General features: G+C 42.9%; 1 protein-coding gene across 1 annotated transcript in view; it reads left to right on the top strand.

The window, feature by feature from the left end:
* The window catches only part of ROR1 (receptor tyrosine kinase like orphan receptor 1), a 406,932-nt gene that overhangs the window by 225,281 nt on the left and 157,725 nt on the right, over positions 1-23,926 (top strand). The window contains exon 2 of the mRNA XM_029228950.1: positions 11,768-11,839. Coding sequence (XP_029084783.1) covers positions 11,768-11,839 — 72 coding nt within the window. The remainder of the gene's footprint in view (positions 1-11,767; positions 11,840-23,926) is intronic.

Genomic DNA, 23,926 nt, shown 5'->3' with positions numbered 1-23,926 from the left:
AATGTAGAGGTAAATAAGTCAGACGTCATCTCCAGCCTTGAGAAGTGTGCAATTTTAGTCAAGGACACTGAAGCAATTGTAGGTCACCTTACAGTTGTAAAGTGTTGTAAGGGAGGAATTGATAAAACACTATGGGATCTCAGAAGAGGGAGAGATTAAACCAAGAGGCTCTGGGAAGGGATTCTGGCCCCAGCTTATGCTCTGCTTAATGTTTCCCTCTATTTAATTTTAATTATTGATCTCCCAGGCTATCAATAATGACATGGTGCAGGAAACCCAGTCCAGACGGGCAAAGCATTTTAAACTGGAGCAATTTGAGGCAAATTAAGTATTTGAAAATTGCCAGCCATCTGGATCCTACACGCGTAGGCTAACATGGCTGGAGCAAAATCATCTTACTATCTTGCGGGATAATAGTAATCCTCCTAAATTTACCTCTCTGATTAAGATAATTTCCGCTAACCCAGGCGTCCCTCAATCTCATTAACTTAAACACTTGGTTTCCAGGGACAGGCAGAAAATACAAATCATACTTTCAATAGATTTTTTTCTGAAAATAGTTTAAAAAAATGTTTGCTCCACACTCTTTGGAACTTTGAAATGATTGAATTAACAGTGTGCTAGAGGGGCTTAGAAAAAAAACAAACCTTAATACTGGAAAAGAGATTTCACCAGCGGTGTAACAGAGAGCCTGTGTGGAGCCAGGTTTGGGTGAGGGAAGACGGTGCTTACATTCTCCTGGCACTTCATGACACGCCAGGGGACTTTAGGCAAGTCCTCTGGCTGAATCTGGGTTTCTTCAATTCCAACCAGGGTATGATTATCTCAGGCCTTGATCCTTCACATGTGGAGTCATGAGCTAATGTCTGTTCTGTGTACAGGCTTTCTTGAAAGGAAAAGTGCTACCTAAATACAAGGTACTTGTATTACTGTGAGGTGCTTGGAATCTTAATAGCTTTTTCAACTGCATCCAAAGTGGCCTTCTCTTTGTAAATGCTTTAAGTGGCTGAGACTCAAAGCTGAAAAGGGTTTTGTTTCTCCCTCCTTGTAGGGAGTCCTGCCTAAAGTAGGAGGACTACATATTTTTAGAGTGTGCCCAATTTGCCCATTGGGTGGAGAGCTCCACAAACATAAAATTCCCAGCCACTGAGATCCTATGTAATGGAGATACTGGTGGAGACAAAACTGCCCTGCTCTTTACAGGATGAGAATTTTCCTCCTAAGAGTCTAATTGACTAAATTGTTGGTCAACCAATTAAGAGGACCTTCTAGTTAAACATAAATACTTCGCTTTGAAAGATATTCAAGTGGTATCAATTTTGCCCTTGGTTAGTATTCACTGGGCTGTCTCAATATTGAGATTGCTGGCTGCTTTGGGATTTTATGACAAAAACAAGAGTTAAGTTTTAGTCTGCCAACTCCCTCTCCCCTAGATTCTTAAATTACATTAAACTTCTCAGTTCATTTAAAGCTTTTTGTGTTGTTTGGGTTTTTTGGCAGGCATATCATTATATGAGTTTCCCTAAACTAGTGGGTTGTAGAGAACCAGTACTAGGCTAGTTATATAAGACCCACCTCGGGAGAGTTGGTAGTTTAGGGATAGGGGCTCCAAGGATCTGTATTTGTCTAACATACTCCCCAGCTGGGTTTGGGAATCACTGCATTAAATACCCCTGAAGTTGTATCTATAGTAAGTAAAAAAGTCTTTACCAATTAGTTATAGCTGCTACTTTGCTGGGCACTGTACCCATCTTCAAATATTTTTCTAGTAATCCTCACTGCAGTCCTACAAGCTCATTACTATTGTTCCCATTTTATGAATGAGGAGCTGAGGTTTAGAGGTATGAAGTAATTTGTCCGAGGTCATAAGCTAGTATGTGACAGACCCAGGATTTGAACATGTCTGATTCTAAATTCACTTTGACCCTTTCATCCCTCTGCTATGCTGCTTCTCATCTAGCATGTTCCAGGATCGTGTAGGAACCAGGCAGGACACAAAGGAAGCACAAGACATGATCCTTTCCCTCAAGAAGTTTACTATGCAAGCAGAGTGAAAGGAAGAACCCTTACTCACTGATGGCCAAAGAATATGTGGACCATAGCATTGAGTGCAAACTGTAAAGTAGAAAATTAGAGTAATTCTAGTCTTTCTGTCTTTTCAGTAGAAACGGAATACCACTGAGTTAGCAGATTTATTATATTTTCCTATTGAACTGCAGTTGTTTTGCTGTGATTTAAACATAGCTTGAAGTAGGAAACAGAGGTATCCTATTTGAGGTTCAAACACGAGAAAAATTTTATTGATGTCAGTATTACGCTATTTCAAGGAGATGAAATTTGTGCATCAAATATTTTGTTTGATATATTCCATTTTTTCACTGATCTGGCTAGAGCAGAAGTCATTTAGCTCATGCGTAGTATTGTGTTGAATGGACAGTTATTTTCTCTCATTCCAGAGCCAAGTGTAAATTAGAAAGGTAAAAGGAACTTAGAAACTCTTAGACAGGTTACACTAACCCTCCATTCCCAGCAGATATATATGTTGCTAAGGAGACAAAGGCACAAAAGATCCAGTCCTGGTCGAAGAATCAATTTAGGAAGTATACAGGGCTGGAGCTAAATCACTCAAGCTGGGAGAGACATTCCCTGTTTCTAGTAGAAGACTCATTTTAGTAGCCAAGCTCTGCAGGTAAGGGCGGTTATGTGATTACGGCGAGCGAAGCCATACCCACTGTAGAGGTCTCAGTCTTTGTTCACTTTTTGCAGAAATAAATTCTGTTCTATTCAAAGAAAAAAATTAGATTATTCGGGCTCCTCTTGCCTATCTAAGCATGTGGCTCTCCATAAACCACATGAATTTCATCACCAAAATCTTCGGCCAGGACAGGATCTTCCGAGACTGTGCTGAGTCCCTTTACCTCCCCACCTCCCCAGCCTCCACCCCATACACAGCATTTATTATACTGTACTTTAATTCTTTATTTACTTCTCTGTGTCCCTACCACACAGTGAGTTCCATGAAGTAAGGAATGGTCTTTTGTTCACTAGTATATCCCAGCACCTAGCTAGCACTTAGCTAGTCTGGAACAGAGTAAGTACTTCATAAATATTTGTTGAATGAATGGATGGATGGATGAATTAATGAACAAACAAGTGAATATGATCACATTAAAATCCAGGTGAAAGTAAGGAGTTTTTAAAGAAATCCTTTTTGGCCATCTAGTTTTCCAAACTGTATACTAATACACTATGGCTTTAGGAAGCACCCAACACACCTTAACTTCCTTCCCACTGTATATAGGACTTAACCAAGGCTTCATTTGTTTTGCAAGACTCAAGAATAAACTCTCAGCTGTCATTGAACTGCAGCGAGGAAAGCATCTTTTTTGGATCTCGTGTTTCTTTTGAGAGGCAGGTGACTTTGAATTGACCAGGGGCAATTACAGAGTAATAGACCTTTATTGCAAAATGGATTATAGAATATGAAAGTGTGCGTGGGCCATACAAAGGGGGAAACTAAATGGCAAACCCCAGAACATAAAGACAAACGACGCAGCAGGATGAGTAAGAAGGAAAAATTGCCAGGAGGCACTTTTGAGGGGAAAATCATATAAGAAAGATCAGTCAAGTGGAAACCAGAAGAAAAGAGGGAAGTTTGTTGATGTCATTGGAAATCTGAAGTGTCTGCAGCACCCGAAAGGAAATGAAATAAAACCCCTGTAGGGAGATAAGACCAATTTCTGGGCTAAGCATTTTTCAGCAGGCTTTCTCCTTTCTTTACTCTGTCTTTGCCAACTTATTCTGAAGCCAGAAATAAACTAGTTGTTTTGTTGCACTAAGCATCCGTGGATGAATGAGGGAGCTAACTTTGGGTCCATTCATTTGAACTTCTCCTTGGGGAAGATCAAGGTTAGAGTCATCTGGAAATTTCTCTTAGGACTTTGCACTGACCCTAAGAAGATCATTCCTCCCCAGTAATTAGCTGAGGTGTTTCCTTTTCTCTTTAAGGGGGGGGAAAAAAACCAAAAAAACTAGAAGTCCCTGGATTTTGAAATTACTATTAGTTTCCCTCTTGGAAAAAGCTGCTCCTGTATAGTTGAGTATGACCATTATTGATTTATGTGCACTTCCCTTAGTGTACCGTAGTATTTCTAATACACAGGCCTCCTCTCAGATTGGAGCAGTCTTTCCCACTCTCTGATCCTTTAGGTTTCCCCTCTCCAAACTGGATGTTGTACTCTTCCTCAGTGCTGCCTTGGAACCTTCTGTTTACTTCTGTTGTACCTCTTATCACAGATTTAAGTTTAGAGTCAAGGCTTATTTAACATATTTTCTAACTTGTTTGATTATTGTTGCTTCCTTGCGTTATTGCCCCTTCCTTCTAGATCCAGCTTCCCTCTTAGTGAAATAAAGAATTTATTTAGCACAAAAGGCTGTGAGTTGGGCTTCCCTGGTGGCGCAGTGGTTGAGAGTCTGCCCGCTGACGCAGGGGACACGAGTTCGTGCCCCGCTCCGGGAAGATCCCACATGCCGCGCAGCGGCTAGGCCCATGAGCCATGGCAGCGGGGCCTGCGCGTCTGGAGCCTGTGCTCCACAATGGGAGAGGGCACAAAAGTGAGAGGCCTGCGTACCGCAAAAAAAAAAAAAAAAAAAAAAAAAAAAAAGGCTATGAGTGCATTTAAAACAGTTTTATTTTTAATACACAGAGAATGGAAACAACCAAATGTCTGAGGTGAATGGTTTCAGTGTGATAGTACGTCTATACTATGGAATACTACTCAGCAGTAAGAAAGAACACGCCATTGATACACACAACAAATTGGGTGGATCTCAAGGGCATTGTATGAGTTCATTTATATCACATTCTTGAAACAACAAAATTATAGAGATGGAGAACAGATTAGTGGTTGCCAGGGGTTAGGAACGGTTTGGAGGAGAGGGATGGGTGTGACTCTAAAGGGGTAGTATGAGGGATATCTTTGTGGTGATGACATAGTTCTTCATCTTGATTGCAGTGATGGTTATACGAATCTACACCTGTAATGAAATGACAGAAAACTGTACACATACATTATAACAGTGTTGAATTCCAGGTTTTAATACCGTAATTACATAAGCTTAATTGGAGAGAAACTGGGGGAAGGGCACATGCGACGTCTCTGGTCTTTACATACCCTTTTGATTTTTTGTGGGGACGTTTCCCCCCACCCTACCCATGTCCTGGGTGGACTCAAGGGTTCTAGCAGCTTCTCTGGACTTTGGGGGAAGTATTTCCAGCCCTTTCCCACAGATGGGGGAGCTCTCCCAGGCTCTCATAAAGGCTTTAGGCAAGAACCCAGATCTCCCTCTGGCCACATGTTGGTTTTCCAGTGACCGTTGCTATTTCAGCCCCCAGCCTGGAGGACCTGTATTTACAGGTATCTTCCGCATCAGCTTCTACTTACTGTTCTCTTCCTTTCTGACACCTGAGAGTGTCCTTTTCTTTCAGTCTCAGCTATGCATTATATTCTTTTCTTGTGGTATTTTATTCAATACTCTTGGTGTTGGTAGCCTGATTGGGGCGAGATGGGAGGAATGACTTGTGGGAAGGGGAGACCATTTCTGTCCATTTCTGTAGTTGCCTTGGGACACTGTTTATAATTGTGTTCCTGTACTCCTCTCCCACTAGACTGTAAGTTCTCAAAAAATGTGAGCGATCAGGTCAAGCTTCTTCATCCCAGTTTTTATGCATAGAAAGTGCTAATATACACGTGTATTGAATGAATGAATGGGTAAATGAGTGAGTGAATCTCCAGAGTTCCATGGTAAGGAGCCCAACTATGGTGGCTTTTAAGTAAGATAGTTTTCAAGAATATTTCTATTCATTTTAAAGAAGATATGTGTCATTATATGCTTAAAGAAGATATGTGTCATTAGGTGCTTTGTGTAACATAATTCCTTTAAATACAAGAACTGTGTATGATCCATAATATTAATTCAACAGATTTAAAGAAGGAAATAATATTTCCAAAGGAAAAAAGACATTTAAGTGTGTTTCAAGAAGTATTTCCTCTCCTCCCTTTGTGTCTCTCACCATCTTTTGGGGGTTTTAGAATTAGGGAACCAAGCATTGATGGGAGAGGAGTGTGGCCTCTGGTACTGGTTCTCGAGCGATGTTTTGCTGAACTTAGGGTTCACTGGGGTCCTCTGGGGCTGAAGGGGGCTTAAGCTGGAGAGCAGTGGGTACGTCTTTTGGCATTGCCTCCCTCCCACTCCCATTTTGGCACAATTGGAGACACTGGCTCTGCTGTCAGACCTCCTGGGTTTGACCATAATTCCCATCCCCGCCAACAAGCTGAGTAGGCAAGTGCCTTAATATCTCTGCCTCAGGCTGTCCAATCTTAGAATGGAGTTAATAATGGTACCTGCCTTAGGGAATTGTTGAGAAGATCTCTGAGTGTTATCCTCTCAGACATTGGGAAAACCCGGACAGATTTTGTTTTTTTTGCAATTCTCTCTGTATAAAAATATGAATAATACCACAAATTTTGGTATATTTTAAATTTCTCTTCAACAAATTAGTGGCTTTGTCACATGAACAGTAATGGTGCTACTTACGAAGTCATTATAGGTTTTATAAAAAGATATCATTTCATAGTGCGGTGTAGGTGGTGTGATTGGGTATTTGAACAGTTTAAGGTTGCAGGACTGTGCTGTCTTCTTTCTTGGTGATTGTACTGAAAACTTATTTTGAAGATTATATCAGACATCCAAATCTGAGGGCACTGAGGATTAGGTCGTTGTAGACACTGAGCATAGTAATTCTCCACTCCTGATTTTCCCACAGGGGGTAAGGGAGGCTCTCACTTCCCTCTCCTCAGTAAATAAACTGAGTCCCAGAGTGGAGGGGCCCCCTCATTCAGGACCCTAGATGTGGGGTGATTGTGAGCCCAGGGCCAGAGCAATGCCCAGGCTGACTAACCCCTGGCGCTGTTGGGGAATGTGGCCTGCCTGCCCTTCTAAGGAGAGCAGGCTCTGACTTTCCCAAACAGGTGCTTTTGGTGAAGGTGTCGTACCTGGCTATGGGCTTCTCCTCCACCGAGGCGCTGGGGAGAGGAAGGAACCAAGTCTGAGATCCTTGTGTCTAAAGTAACGCTGCCTACCAGAGAACTTGAAGCCATTGCACCCTTGCCTCCTTCCCACCCTCTTTCCCCAGATGATCACGAGCAGAGACCTTATTTTACCATAGAAGAAAGTGTGCCCCTTTTGTGTGACTGACGTCAGCTGTTTAGGTATTCCCTGTGCGTCTCTCTGAACTCGGCTTCTAAGGAGACATATCATCTCTTACGGGCACAGACAGAGGAAGATTAAGGGCAATGAGAAGGCAGCATGCATTTATTTCTTTTCTTTTAAATTTATTTTATTGAAGCATGCATTTATTTCTAAGCCATCTCTAAGGCCTGGCTCTATCTTAGGACTGTGATTTTGGCCAAGTCACTTGACTGCTGTGGGCCTCACTTTCTTCATCTGTCAGATGAGGAGACTGTACCAGATAAGAGGCTTAAAATTTTTTTGTTTAAAGCGTCGGCGCATTTTCCCACGACACCTGAATACGTAACACAGAGAAATGTAGAGTTGTTCCTGTTGAAGGAGGAGCTATAGCCTGGGCCCCTTGTCCTCTGTACCCCCAGATCCTCCAAGGTCCCCTATAAGGACACCTCCAGAAATCCTTAGGCTTGAGTCATGAGCTACTTGAACTTGTAAGAAATTAAAATACTGCATATAACATCACATGACACTTCTAGTTTATATCTAAGGAGAGAAGGATCCACATACGATTGCCACATTAAAACATGCACCCCTTTTTAAAAAGTTATAAATTTGTTAACTCTGTGGGGAAAACGCCCCACAGTGGTTATTAAAGTTTGACTCACAAGCAGCAAAAAAACCCACTAACAAACAACATAGTTTGCTAAATAAGTCCTGGGCCTCTACGGCCCACTCAGATGTAACACTGCAGGACTCAGTGTCACTGGTCATGAAGGGCATTGGGGCAGCCACTTGTCCCTCACCCTTGGCCTTTGTGACCACTGGGCTGGCCACCAGTCTCGTGAGAATGCTGGTTTGTGCCTGTGTAACCTCAGCTTGTTACTGGATGAGAATACAGGATGTGGCATGGCCAGGGGCTTCTTGGAAGAGCTTCTGCGTCCTGTGAACATGGGGTTGTTCCCTGCCAACTGCTGAGACAAACCAGTGATCCTCGTGGAGAGCACAGGCTTTTATCAATGAGGAGGATTCAAGGCTTATTATTTTTTCCCCTCCCTCCAAGTGACACTCCCACTGTTCAGGCTTAAATACCAAAACCTTATGTTTGCAGAATCAGTGCCAAAAAGTCACTCATCAGTGAAACTGCAAAGATAATAGCTCCTATTGATCAACTTGGGAGAAGAATGTCTTGCCCTCCTGCAGAGGTCAGGAAAGATAAGAGCTGGAGTTTTCTCAAACATGCTGGATTTGCTTAAATTGGATAAAACCACATAAAAACACTGATGTTCTAAGAGAACTGGTGACCGATTCAGGAAAACCTCACAAAATGAAAAGATTGGCTTGGATTAGTAAGGCATGCAAAATAGGGTCTTTCTAAAAGCACAGCAAATGCGTCATTTCAAACCTAGACAGTGACATAGCCGCTAACTGGAGTATGTCCACACGGCATATGCCCATTTGCCTTGCTAGACAGAAGGGGAGGCATGAAAGATCTTGAGTATCCACTCTATGCTGGGCACCCTTTTGGTGCAGGACCCTTTTGGTCCATAATGTGATTTAGTCCTTACCACATTCCTGTGAGATGGCTTTTATTGTCCCCATTTTACAGATGAGAAAATAGTGGTCAAAGGATGTTAAGTAACTTGGTCCTGATCACAAAATTAGTAAGTGGCAGAAATTAGTATCTTAATGTAGGTGTGTATTTCCATTAAATATTCTACTATCTCCCAGTTGGCACATACAAATTTGCCATTACCACAATAAATTTTACACACAGAGAGGCTGCTAGTCTGGTATTAAATATCTCATCCTTTTGCCATGGTGAAGAAAATAAGAGAGGAGCTGAATCCATTAGTGGAGATCCTGCAGGGTCAAGACTGGCGGTCGCGTCTCTCTAAAGCTGCTGCTGACCCTGGAATCGAGGGCTCTCAAATTGAGATGTGCTCAATTTTTCTTGCTTAAAATTCAGCCTGCTTTTCGGGAGGTGAGGGGGGAACCTTATTAAACATAATTTTTGTGAGGGGCTACATTCAACTGCTAACATTAAACTTTTCACATTAAATAATCAGCCTTTCTTTCAAAAAAATGTGGCCTCAGAAGACAATATTTTTCAGGGAGATTATTCATATTTTAAGATATTTTATCTATTTTATCTGTTTTTATTATCACTTTATCTGAAAAGCTGAACATGTGGTTATCTCGAGGAATAGATCTGGAGTCTGAGAACAAAATTCCTCAGAAGCATCACAATCACTTAATGAGCTTGTGAATTGAAATTATCTTTGCTGTAGCCTAAGAACCCAGTGGTAATTAGTGTCCGGGGACACATGGGGAACAATTTCAACTGTTAGCAGTGCCAAGAATCCATTCATTTGTCATCAGTCTCAAATTATATTCAATCAGCAATTCAAATTCAGGCTAGAAAAACCAAGTGACATGTAGCTAACTTTCTATAAAATTAACACTGGAAAGTGAAACCTGTGTTTCTGGCAATTTAGCTGTGAGCAGCGGTAAGATGAAGCTATGAAAATATTGAATGTAAATGCTGTCAAAATCCGTCTTAATCCCACCACTTCCCCACTCTTTGCTTCCTTGCCTGAATTGCTGCGGTGGCTGCCATGCTTCTATTCCCAAGCTCCCCGAAGTTCTGAGTATTGGAGTGCTTGATGAGCCTTTTTATAAGGGGAACCACAGCAGTCCAAAATACTGCCGACAAGGGGCCTTTATTCGAAGAGCCAAAGTGAGTGGCAGCAGGATGGGGGTCAGCGTGGAGTTGCAGTTGGAATCACACATGGAGGGCTCCAAAACGTAGACAATTAGCACTTCCTGGTGAAATCACCTGCATGAAATACCCATTCCGAGGACAAGTGGTTGATGACAGAAGCACTGTCTCCCACTGTGGTTTTGTGCTAAGCATTTTTCTTACCTGGGCAGATTTTCCTTTTTGGCTTCATATTTTGGAATTCTCTGTGCTGTAAGATCCCTGCCATACTGCCCATCTGACTTCAGTTCCCCTTAAAAGAATCTATGCTGTTGTTGGCTCAGGATGTAGCAGGTGACTGGGGCTGTTTGGGGTGGGAAGGGTACGTGTGGTTTGTGTACTTTCTTTCCCACCTGCTTTCTTTTCCCACCTGAACAGGGGAAGTGACAAGCCAAGGAGGCCTGCACAAACCAAACAACCTTTTGTATCTGCTGTACGTGGCAGGTTGATTGGAGACCCAGTAGACAAGCTAGAAGTGGCCTCTGCAAGGTCTCAGTGGGTAAACATCCTGTACTTGGCAAAGCTCACTGATGACGGGTTGTGGCTTCTATGGCCATGTGGCAGACGGTCCCCATTAGTAAATAAGGAAACGCAGAGAGTGTGCTTATCTAGGTGAAAAGGTGAAGCCAGAGAGAGGTAAGGTGAAAAACAAGTCAGGTTTCACAGACTTGAGGACTGGGCAGCATGGGCTGCCAGGAGGTATGTGTGTGGTGGAGTCAAGCAGACCTGGATGTGAATCCAGTTCTTCCACTTACTAAAGTTTATCTTGCATTCCGACACAGATCCATTTTCAGTGACTACCTAGAGTACTGTGTTGAAAAGGCTGTAAGGCAGACCCCAGGTTTAATAAGCAAAAAGGGCCATAATTGACTAATGATGTCTGAAGGAAGGGGAAGTGATGGCATGGGTGCCACGAATCTGACGACCCAGCCTCTGGGCTCTCTGAGATCCTGCCTAGCACTGAAGTTCTGTAATGCAGTGAGTGTGTATGTGTGTATGCACGCGTGTGTGTAACCTAACAATTGGTTAGTGCAATCCTATTAGAATGTGCTAGTAGGATGGTGTCATGGGTTAAATTTTCAAAAACAAAGACATCATTTGTATATTACAGTATATCACTGAAGAGTTTTAAAATTTTAATAGTGTATCATGTCCCTTAGACTATTGATTTGCACGTTTGCTTTAATTTATAGTGGTTTTGAAAATTATCTTTGAATTTGGGTTACCACGAATGACTCTCCATATTCAAATACTTAGCTTTCATTTGTCTTGACTTAAGGTTTCAATATAGAGAAATCGATTTCTCTATTAATAGAAATGCTATCATTTCACGAACACAAATGAAGCCAGCAGCAGGAACAATGCTGTTCTCATGTTTCATGGGAAGACTATTGACTATATTAATCTAAGACTTGTCTTCTAACAAGAAAAGGAAGAGTTTGTGTTGGATGGTATTTGGTCATTTCTGTAGGTTTGGTTCTTCATCAATGAAATATTTGTATTTTAATTTTCAAGCCTGTGCTTTAAAGAAAAACAACTTGGAATCTGGCCTCCAGTGTGTTTGTCTGGATAGCCTCTATGATGCAGGCACCTCTGCCAGGCAAGTAGAGCAGACATTCAAGTTTACTAAACTGTGGGACCGTGTGGTTTCTCTTGGAAGGCAGGGCCTTTGGAAATCTCCTGTGATGCTTCTAACAGACCATAAGTTACTATATTTAATATTGCCCTTGTCTTTTTCCCCTCCCTTCTTTGTCTTTTCAGAAACAGAGTTGTCAGTCACTGCTGACTTAGTGCCTACCTCATCGTGGAACATTTCAAGTGAGCTCGACAGAGGTACACAGTGGGGACACGTAGGGGTGGAGGTGGAAGAGGGGAGGCATGAAATGCCAGGTTTACTCCTGGCATGGCTGTCTTTGAAATCAACTGCTTTTTAGATCACTAGAAGGAGGCGGGGTCCAAAATAAATTCCCTGCTTACTGTGATCATTTAACATTTAATTACTTGGAATCCTATTATTTCTGGAAATGTTTGTTGTTTTCTTCCTCTCTCTCTCTCTCTCTCTCTCTCTCTCTCTCTCTCTCTCCTTTCCCTTCCTCCCCTAAAATGTTCCACATGGTAAAAATGCTTCAAGATGTGGAAAAGGGTAGTTTCTGACCTTCCTGACACTGCATCTAGTGGATCTTATTTAGAGGATTTGATTCTGCCTGAGCCAGGACTGATCAGAGCTGTTTGCTAGGTGACCTTTTACAGTCAGTATTTGATGTGCTTGCAGGGTTCAGGGCAGAGTATTTGGAATGTTTGTAATTGCCTGTGCGTACAGATGGCAGCTTCCTATGTGCACGTGGAGGACAGGTTCCTGCTATGGGTCTGTTGTAGTATTAATTAAGTCCTGCCGTATGCTAAGCACTGGCTACTCTGTAGAAATCCTATGTCCTGGAAGATAAATCAGGACACATTCAGAATCCCTGAAATTGGCTCATCCTACCCTTCAGGCTTATTTCTCTTTAGTCCCCTTTATGCCCTTTTATGCATCTCCGGCCCGATTTCTATTTCATTGTATATGTCCTGTGCTTTTTTGCTTCTCTACTTTTGTCTTAGCTGTTCTTTCCATCTGAACTGCCCTTCCTTCCTTGCCAGTCCCCATTCTCTCCCCTCTACAGGGCAACAAATTACTTCTCCTTTAAGTCTGAGCATATAGTCTATATTAGCCACAGTCTTATCTAATCCCTCAGCAGGAAGTGACCTTTCTGTATTTGGAACCCCCATAGTCTTTTTCTCTGTTCTTCTCTTAGCATTTTCTATGTTATATCATGGTGATTTACATACTTGTCTATCTCGCCCTTAAACCTGGAAGTTCCTTGTAGGTAGGATATCTATTTTGTTCTTTTTTTTTTTTTTTCCTGTCTCTATTAAAAAATCTAGTAGAGACTCTCATTCATAGGAAATCCTCAATAAATATGTATGGAATGACAGGTGAGTCACACTGTAGTCATATAGATGGATGGGCCACATCCATATATATATATATATACAGATACATTCAACAATCTTACTGAGTTTCTACTTTAGTTCAGGCATGATTTTAGGTTCTGGGATTATAGTGATAAAAGGAGCTCAAAAATCATTGTCAAAAATTGCCTTTTATGATCCGCTGTCTTTTGTCTGCTCATGTATTCACTGGGAGTTAGATTTCCTCTCAGAGGAATGAGAATGTTACTTTATAAAACAGGAATGGGAAGATTTACTTTGTTGGTTATGCTCTTTGGGCATTTTAGGGTGGCGGGATGAGGTGAGATGTCTTTTCACCTTAAAGCAAAGGACATTTTGGATCATTTGTTATCGTCCAGTTTGATCTGGTCATTCTTTTTCTAATTAAGGATTAAAACAGGGACTGCACGTTATGCCTCTCCATCTCCAGCACCAAGCACAACGCTGCGGAGGCAGTAGTTTTTCAACAAATATTCGTGGATTTTTTTTTTTAATGGAAAAGAAGAAATAAAGCATACTAAATGTTAAAGCAGTGCCTACTCTGTGCCATGCAGTGTGCCATGGACTTTCAAGTATGTGAACTTACTTGGCAAGCTCCTTATAGCACCAACAGAAAAAATTATATCATTGCACACTACCTGTTACTGATCAAGTTCCAGTTACGGCTCTAGAAGGACATCAGTATGTGCTAAAAAGGCAGCAGAGCCACCAGTCAACTATCTAGCCTGCCAGACTTTGAATTTCTAGCAGACCAGCATTGTAATTAGCAGCTGTTGCCCTTCAAGAAAGTAGTGTCTAGTAGTAGAACCTACTGGCCAAAGGGTGGAACCTACTGGCCAAAGGGTGGAACTAAGGCAGTCCCCAAACTCCTTTGATTGTTTAGCATGGCCTTCCAGAGAGCATGGATGGCTTTCCAGGGGTTCTTGGTGTCTTCTTTCTCTAGAAGGTAATTAGTATGTGGTCTTTACTTCCCACTTCAAATGAAAGCGAAAGCTGATTGATTCATTTATTCACTCATTTTGATCAATTCTTTATTGCTTCCGACCCTGATCTGGGCACAGTCTGAAGACTCAGGATCAAAAGATGAATCAGGGACTTCCCTGGTGGCACAGTGGTAATCCACCTGCCAATGCAGGGGACACGGGTTCGAGCCCTGGTCCGGGAAGATCCCACATGCCGCAGAGCAACTAAGCCCATGAGCCACAACTACTGAGCCCACATGCCACAACTACTGAAGCCCATGCGCCTAGAGCCCATGCTCCGCAACAAGAGAAGCCACCGCAATGAGAAGCCCACGCACCGCAACCAAGAGTAGCCCCTGCTCGCCGCAACTAGAGAGAAAGCCTGCGTGCAGCAACGAAGACCCAACGCAGCCAAAAAAAACAAAACAAAAAAAGATGAGTCAGACCAAGGTCTCTGTCCTCCTTGAACTCAGAGCCAAGAAAGAAGGACTGATATCTAAAGGCATAAGAAAAACTTTCTGGTCAGATTGAGTTGTCAAGGGACATTCCTCCCAATCACAGAGAGATGCTAGTGTAAATACACAAGGGAAAAAAAAAATCCATCACCAGTCTGGTATGCAGAAAGGAGAAATCTCCAGGTGCCCGAACTGAAGAACAAGCAGTGTTCAGTGGGAAGGAATGAAACAAAAGGTCCTATGAAAACATGGGAAGTATGTATGGTTCTTAGGGGCTGGAGTTTCAGAATCCTATAGGGATGAGAGCTGAGGCCATAGGAAACAAACTCCTTTCCAAGGCTATCAATGAGGAATGACAGACCTGAGCATGAACTAAGGAAAATTCTGCCAAGGATCTGGTATGGAAGTCTATCAACCACCCTGGGCCACTGGGATCACCCACAAGAAATCAAAACCCCAACCTGTGTTCTCCATGCGTATGGGGTTGGTATACTTCTCTTATGGTGCACAAGCCACAAACCAAGAAGATAATGTAAAAACTTGGTCTGGAATTGATTAAACTATGAGATCCTGACAGGGGACAGCCTAAAGCCAAAAATCATTGTCAAAAAACGTCTCAACAGCCCAGCACGTATGGGTCTCCCACCAAAAACAAAATTTAAAAACTCAAAACCACAAAACAGAACTCCTGATGTTAAGTAATTTTAAATATTATAGTGTGTTCAAGAGAGGGAAAAAAAGCCACCATTAGTGAGAGTCAGACAAAACACGTGGAGAAGTTCATATCTTAGGAACTAAAAGCAATAGACCAATTTGAGAGAGTAGATATGTTTAAAATGTTTCCTGGTGAAAGAGGAAATAGAAACCATAGGCCAAGTACAGGATAATATGACCAAAAAGCAGACATTTTACAAGAACTAAATAGAAATTCTATAATTGAAAAATAGAATTATAGAAATTAAAAATTCATCAAGTGGGTTAAACGGTGGCCGCACTCAGCTGAAGAGAGAAATGGCGAACTAGAAGACAGATTGAAGATAATATGGTAGTTCAGAGAATGGACCCTGGAGCCAAGGTGACTAAGCTTGAATCCTGACTCTGCTACCTGCATGCTGTGTGACTTTGGGCAAGCCACTCCACCTCTCAGTGCTTTGGTCTTCTCATTTGTAAGATGAGATAATAACAGCACCTACCTCACATGGTGGTTGTGAAAATTGATCTGGCTAACAAATCTGATAAACTAATTAGTTGAGAAGTAACAGCTGTTTTTGGTTAATACAGTTATTACTTTGGGCTTGGTAGTCAAAAAAAAAAATCATTGGTATTTTGGCAGGCTTGTAAGGAAAGCGTATATTAGGGTTGGAGTGAACGTTTCAGATCCTGTTAAATCAGCCCATGTCAGCAGCCACCCACTCTGGCCTCCCCCACATGGCTGTTCACCCACACCAGCACCATATTTAGTTTGGTAAACAAGGTTCTCTATGGTCTTACCCTTGCCAGGTCCTCTCACCTCACCCCTACACTCCATACTTTGTACTCTTTGTTTCAACAACCTGGCTCTCTAATTCCCTAAGTATATCCTTCTATACTTCCAGTCTCTCTGCCTTTGTTCATACAGTTCCTTTTGATTTTATTGTCCTTAACCTTATTCTTCACTTGGCTGACTCCTTTATTTAAGCATCACCTTAACCATTGCCTCACCCCCTTCTCCCCGCAGTGCTTCTAATGGGCATAGTGCTGAATAAGACCACCAGGGTTCCCGTTTTGGTGGACCTTGCATTCTAGAGGGAGAGGCAGATAATTACGAATCCTTTCATCAACCCCATTGACCATGCCATCAACAGTGCCCCGAAACATTTAATATATGGGGTACCATATGACCCCATGTCTGTCTTGCTCAGAATCCTTACCAGACTGTATTGACATCATCGATTCTGTGCCCATCTCTTTAAAGTCAGGTCTCTCTTATCCATTGCAGCTCTTATTGCCCAACCAAGTGCCTGGTGTGTAGTGGAAAACGTGTTAAATGGTAGGAGTTCCAATGCCATCTGTGCCAACTAGTGTGAATTCCTACTAGGTGTGAGGTACTTGCTGAGCATGTGAAGGCATCATTTGAATTCACACTACCGTGGGCAGCAGAACAGATAGGCAGCTGAGGCTCATGAGGGTTAAAGGACTCGGCTGAAGGGCATAGCTGGTGAGTGGCGGTGCCAGGATTCCCACCAAGGCCTCCACACCAAGTCCAGGGATCCATGTCCAACATGGCAGTTGACTGCACTGTCTCCCCTGCATTCATATCCCTCCTCCAGTGGGACAATTTCCCTCACATGGAGAAACAATAAAATAAAAGTCCGTCACTTGGTATTCTTTAATGCCTTTCTCTTCACCGACCTGCTCTATTCCACCCATCAATCCCATTCTGGCTCCCCAGCCTCACGCTGGTCCTGGTTTTCTGTTAAATGAGTCCAGTCAGTGGCATTAAACAGTTACCTGTTTATCCTTTCCAATAGGAAATGAAATTTAAAAGAGACAAGGCCACCCGGGAAGAGCCGTTGAAAGCTACTATTGACAGGGCATGGGGGTAATTTCTGAAACAAATGCTTCAGAAGCAAGCGCCTCCTAAAATAAATCGATCTACAGGGGCCCAACCTCAGCTTCCCTGTGGAGGTTTCGGGGTGGGGCATGATGAGGGCCTCTTTCCCCCTCTTCCATTTTCAGTCACATGAGGTCTCAGAGGTTCTCTATAGAAAGCCAAATGTTTCTTTTGGAGAAAGCACTGGAAATTGCACCCGTAGGTAGCAGAAAGGGAGGGAGCCTACAACTTAAAAAAATACTGAGGCCTCATTCCAACTGCAAACAGTTCTCTGTGCTGACAGACTAGATTCGGGGGTATTTTCGTCCTGCTCTGCTTTTCTAAGAGTTGGCTTTCTCTACCAGCTCAGAGCTCACACATGGTAGGGAAGCGTGTAGCAAGGTTCTTATGAGCATGAACTCTGGAGTTACTATGACTCTGAGCTTCCTTTTGCTCACCTGTGGAGCAGAGGCCTTCATCTCTATCACCTAAGATTGTTTTCCTGGCCAACAAACACATCTGTGGGTTGCATTTGTGCTGTGCCCTAGGACAGCTGCTTGCATGGTCGCGGTAGACAGATTCGTGCTGGCCTCAACCCCTTAGCCCACCATCAAGGGTTGTGACCAGGTTTTCTAGTTCAGGAGTGGTTGCTTCCTCTTGTCCCCCCTCTCTGTTACTTGATTTGTCTTTGGTACATAAAGAGGCTATTTAAATAGCATTGACTGGTCTATACCTTGGAGCTTGGTTCACAGCCAGTCCTCACGGGACAGCTGAGTCCTTTCTTTGTACTCCTTATAGTATGTATCAGGAGCAGGGACAGTGGATGTAGGGGTAAGAGGGGGATGGACTAGATCAGGAGCCTTGGTACTTGGCAAGCTAAAGAGTAGTCCTCCTGGGACTGGTAGCTGGTTGGAGGAGTTTCTGGGGGAATTGCTGGGGGTAGCTTTGTGGTGTTTGAAACAGCCCAAGTTCAGCAGCCTTTGGCCTTCTGCAATGTCTTCTTAATATTGATAGCATCGTTTTCTTTCAAGAACTGATATCATACTGCCACTATTAATCGCAAAAGCACTTGGAGCCTCTGTACCCTTATATGGAAAATGGGAGAAGTGGTATCACTCCAAAGCGTAAAATAGAGTCTAAAGTCCCACCACAGTCTCTAGGACAGATAGTTGCTCATTTCAGGTAATTCTCTTACCCCCACCCCTTCTTATTCCCAAGGAGAGGGTAGTATGATCCAGTGAATGAGCACTTGACAAAGAACCTAGATTCTAGTCCCAGCTCAAGTGCACAACCAGGTCAGTGACCTGTCATTTGAGCTCTGGGCCTCAGTGTTCTCATCTGTAAAAAGGGAGTTATCAATTCTTGTTCTGTGAGGCTTCAGTGCTGCAGGTCCATTATGGTAGCCACCTGTAGCTGTTGAGTACTTAAAGTGTGGCCAGTCCAAAATGAGATTAGTGTGACTGTAAAACCCAAACCAGATTTCAATGGCTTATTCCATTGAAAAAGGACTTAAAATATCTTATTAATAATTTTTATATTGATTGTATGTTAAAAGATAATTTTTCATATATTGAATTAAGTGAAATATATTATTAAAATTAATTTTACTTGATCCTTTTAATGTGGCTACTAAACAATTAAAAATTACACATGTCACTTGCATTATAATTCTATTCAAAGGTACTTCTCTAATGAAACAACAGCTAGAACTTCAGGTAAATCTAACCTGTGTTTCCTACTTGCAACATGAGGACATGTTCTCATATCTATGCGAGGTTTAACATTCTAGGAACTGCTTTTTATTAAAAGAAATTTTTTGAAAACTGATTTTTGGTGTGTGTGTGATGCTTAAAAATATATCAAGTACTTTATGTGTAAGGGATAAGCATTATTGATTCTAAGCTGATCATTAACTCTCAGAGAAAGGCAATATCTCAAGTAATCTCCCTCCTGTGGAGAAAAACTTTGTAGGTTAGAAGTCCAAAGCACAGAAGGTTTATACTTCGATAATGGTTACATAAATGACAGCAATGGGACCCCAGAACAAGTCAGGAAACCCCAGCTTCGGGGCAGTAGTTGGGTATATTCAAACAGGGCCCTGATGATCCAGTGTTGCCTCTATCTCTCAGACTTCACCTTGCACTATTCTTTCCTGCTGGCTATGCTCCACCAGCCACACTGGCTTCCTTTATGTTCCTCTAGCAAGCCAAGTGCTTTCCTGACCAAGGGCACTACCCAGAATCCCCTTCTCTTGCTTTTCCCCTCCTTCAGATCTTGATGTAATGGTCATCTCCTCAGAGAAGCTTTTCCTGATCATCCAAAGTTAGTTTCCTTTTCCTTTATAGTGATTTTAAAAAGAAAGAAAAAAATCTGGTCTAGGCCTGGAAGCAGTGAGAAAAATCCCTTCTTGGTAAGAAAGCGGGGGAGCTTCTTGCCAGCTCTGCTGTGTCCACTTTATCCCTCACTAACTCACAACAAGCTTTCAGTCCCTTTGCCTGGAGCCCAGCATGGAAGCACGTGACATGGAAATCATTTCCTCTTCAACCAAGCTGTTCTTTCCAGGACTCTTGTTCATCCTCTTTACTTGACAAGTCCATTCACTTTAGGGAAGGGAACCGCCAAGATGAGAACTACGCAATCTTGTCATAAAATGGAGAGGAAACGAACCTTTATGGTCAATCTTGATCCTTCAAAGCCTGCTCCAAGGGGAGGAGTTGGCCATTGGGCACCACCACTGGGGCAGAGAGGGTCAGCCTCCCCACTCAATATTCCATCCAGCCCATCATTCCAGCTCTAGCTCCACCTCTTGGTACCACCAGTCCCTCCCAGCAGCCCTCCCTCCCCTCCCCTGTGTGCTGCTGTCAGTGGGGCCTTCAGCGTAGAGGCCTGGGGCCCAAGGGTGTTCTGCAAATGGCCAAGCTTAGCTGAGTGGGGAGCACAGAGCTCCCCCTTCCCGGCAAGCACCACCCAGTTGAGACAGAAGGGCAATCGAACAAGCCTGGAAATGTTTACGCTCCTGTTTTTACCATTTAGAATCAGGATAGAGATTTATCTACCTCCCATCATGGGTCTCAGATTCCTTACTCCCTTGGTACCATCTTCAGTAATTCCTGGCAAAGACAAGGCACAATCTTGGACTCATAAATAATCAGGAAGCAGCAGAAAGGGCATTTCTCGATGCTCCCAGGCAAGCTTTGTCCTTGCCTGGTATCTTAGTTTTGATTTAAACCTGTCTGCCGAGAGAACCTCCCTGAGTACCCACTTCAGAAATGGCTTTGGAGTTTGGCCTCAAGGTGCTTCTAGAAACTTGTGGACTAAAGTCCTGCTCACAGGGATTATAAGGAGGCCTTTGTAGTCCTGGGCCTATGGCTCTGGTCAACCCTTGCTCAAAGACTCACAGGGACTTTTGGACTTAGAGGCCTCTTGACAAGGGAGGGAGAAGAGATTATACAAAGTGCCCTGTGGCTCCTGCCTCAGCGTCCACCACTCCGCCCCCTCCACTCTTGCTTGCTGTGCTCGAGAACCAACTGCTCATTGTCCCCCGTCCTATTTCAGGCCGCTGTGCAAACTCTGCTGTTTGCTATGATGAGAGTACCCTCCCCACCCTTTTGTCATCCTTAAAGACCCTGTACAGATTGATCACTTGGAGGAAACCTTTCCTGACCCCACCTGCCCCTATAGGAAATCACATCTTACTCTGTGGAGGAAGTGGTTCTGCCCACCACACTGCTGGGGGATGCTGATTTCCGTGTATATTTTCTTTCTCTCTCCCCTTCTTCTTCTCTCTTGCAAGAAATATGCATTAAACATCTTCTTCATGTCAAGCAAAGCCCTCACGGCTCACCCACTCTAGCAGGAGGGTCAACCTGGAAGGGCACTGTGGAGAGTGCTTTGAGAGCCACGAGAACAGCTTGCCAGGCTGTGAACGTCTTGAGATCAGGAATTAGGTCTTTTTTCTGCATCCCTGTAGCTCTAACTCTAGTACAGGTATTTGAATAAATAAATAAATGAGTGAGTGGTAAAAATCAGAACATCAGAGTTGAAAGGCACTTTAGAGTCACAGTCCTCTAACACTGCTGGTCTCAGAATCACCTGAAGAGACCCAGGCTCCTTGAAGCAGACTAGACTCTAAGCCTCTGTATTTTTACTGACTTCCCAGATGATTCTGATTCTCACCAAAGTTTGAGGCCCACTGATAGAGCAGTAGGTCTTAACCTCAGCTGTGATTGGAATCACCTGTGGAGTTTTAAAAATTACTAATGCCTGGGTCTATTCCCCATTCCGCGCCCCCCCCCATTCTCATTTCACTGTTCTTCTATACAATCTGGGATTTGAGGGCTTTAAAAACTCTCCGGGATTTGAGGGCTTTAAAAGCTCTCCAGGTGATTCTAATGTGCAGCAAAGTTTGAGAGCCACTATTACAGAGTTCTAGGCTAATCTACCCTGTAGTCTTACCATGGTGTTCTAACAAGTGATTTATCCAGGTACAGATGGTTGGAACTTTCTCCATTTCTGTCCTTAATTTTCTGAGGTAATATAGAAAAAAGAACGGGGGTTGGAGTGAGAAGTCCTTGGTTTATATTTGAGCGCTGTGGCTAACTCCGGTTCTCAAAAATTGAGCTTTACTTTTTTGGTTTTTTTTTTGTTTTGTTTTCATCTGCCAGGGTTGTCATGAATATGAATGTAATGACATAGGTAAGAGGGCTGAGCTAGGTCCCAGCCCTGATTAAATAAATATAGAGATAGATAGATTGATACTGATACTGATTTGACATACTTCTGAAAACGTCTGTATGAGTTGGTGTAACTCCATCACTTTTTTTATGCGTCCATGAGGAGTAATACTTTCCTGCCTTATGAAGTAATATCAGGTACTACCAGTTGCCAAATATTGAGTTTTTTAATGTGCCATGAACACATAAAGTGATTTACATGAGTTGTTGTATTTAATCCTCATAACTATTCTAAAAGATAGTACATCTATTTTATGGATGAAAAGACCAAGCCTTAGACAAATGTAATGGGCTGTCCGTGTCCTAATCCCCAGATCCTGTGAACTTTATCTTATTTAGAAAAAGGGTGTTTGCAGGTGTAATTAAACGACGGTAAGGATCTTGAGATGAGATCACCCTACATATCCAGGTGGGCCCTAACTGTCTACAGGTATCCTTAGAAGATAGTGGCAGAGGGAGATTTCATACAGACCCACAGAGGAGCCAGTGATGTGAAGATGGAGACAGAGACTGGAGTGATGGAGCCACAAGCCCAGCAATGCCAGGGCAGTCCCCAGAAAGTGGAAGAGGCAAGGAATGGATTCTTGCCTAGAGTCCCCAGAGGGAGAAGGGTTCTGCCTGCTCTTGGACTGTAGCCTCCAGAATTGGGTCAAAATAAATTTCTGTTGTTTTAAGCCACCGAGTTTGTAGTAATTTGCTACAGCAACACCAGGAAACTAATAAAAGCAGTTTCAACAATTTGCCCAAAGTCACGAAGCTGTGAAACCAGAATTCAAACACATGTCCTTACCCAATATAGTCTATTGCCTCCAAATGGAATTGAAATTTGTAATAAAATATCTCAGATTCATTTACTCACCAAATGTATATTGCATCCTACCGTGGACAAGGCCTCTCCTAGGATCTGAAGATGTAATAGTGAACAAAACAGAACAGTTCTGCCTTCAGATACCCTAAAATCAGTGGAAGAGAGAGACTTTAACAATTAATTTTACACAGGCACATATACTAAAAATCATTTAATTGCAGCAGTGATAGGTGCTTTAAAGGAGAAGTATGACAACTTAGCTGTATAAAAACAGACAGTTACTCTGGAACAACAGGTTCTCACACCCTCCCTCACTAGGCCCAGCTAATGGCCACCTGAGGTAGGGGTCAGCACTGCATTTTTTCTGGCCAGTTTCTTGGGAGGTTACATGTCTGCAACTCCATTTGAGCCCTCCTGCACTTTAGGAGAAGTCAGTCTAGAAACAGGACAAATCCCTTGCTTGGGATAAGGACCCACAATAGGAGGAGGGCAATAAGGCCTTCAGCAGGCAGTGAGCTCTGCAACCTATTACGAACATCATTCTGAGGCAGTGGCGTGTGGGGAAACTGCTCTTAGACAAGGTTGGAAATTTGTGCATTCCTGTGCCAGACAAGATTTCCTGTAGGGCCCTGAGAAGCTCACTAATCATCTCCTTAGTTCCAGGCGATATTACTTCAGGGCAGTTCCTGTCAAGGCCCCATGCTTAAATATCTCTTTGCTGGGGTTTATTCCATCAAATGCTTCATTTGCTTTGAAAAAATGCTCTGACCCTTAGCTGGGTCCAGCCGCTTAGGAAGTTCAACTCACCACATGCCTCAGAGGGCTCCTAGCTTTGACCCCGGTTGCTGCAACTAAGACTAACTTATTTTCTGCAAATGATTTCATTTTGGGGGCCCTAAGTCAGTCCTGATCCACTCCAGTCATTGGAATATGGTTGTGTAGAATTCCAGCTGACTCGCAAGAATTCTCTCTATCCATGGCCTTTACTTGTCTTCTGAACTCAGAAAGCTGTGTTTTCCTGGAGATCCTTCCCAGGTCTCTAATCCTTTTCCCATCACCTATATACACTTATTCATTCAACAGGTTCTTATAGAGTACAAACTGTGCACCAGGCACTGTGCTAAAGACAGAGTGGTGAAAACAGGAAGTTCCTCTCTCACGAGCCTCACTTCCTGGTGGTATTAGCAAATCCCTGTGTGGGAAGTACTATTCCGACTAATCCTTCCTGAATGCCTGTTCTGTTCTAGGCATTGTATGAGACATTTTGCTCACAATGCCATCCCATTTAATGTGCCATCAAAACCCTGTGAGGTAGGTACTATTATGCCCATTTTCTAGCCATGAAAACAAGCTTAGAGACATAAAGTGACTCAGCTAGTAAATGGCAGAACTAGGATTCAGA

Source organism: Monodon monoceros, unplaced genomic scaffold (assembly GCF_005190385.1).
Source record: "Monodon monoceros isolate NGI ecotype Baffin Bay Population unplaced genomic scaffold, NGI_Narwhal_1 Super_Scaffold_18, whole genome shotgun sequence".
Taxonomy (NCBI): Eukaryota; Metazoa; Chordata; class Mammalia; order Artiodactyla; family Monodontidae; genus Monodon; species Monodon monoceros.
This window is presented reverse-complemented; position numbering and strand designations above follow the sequence as displayed.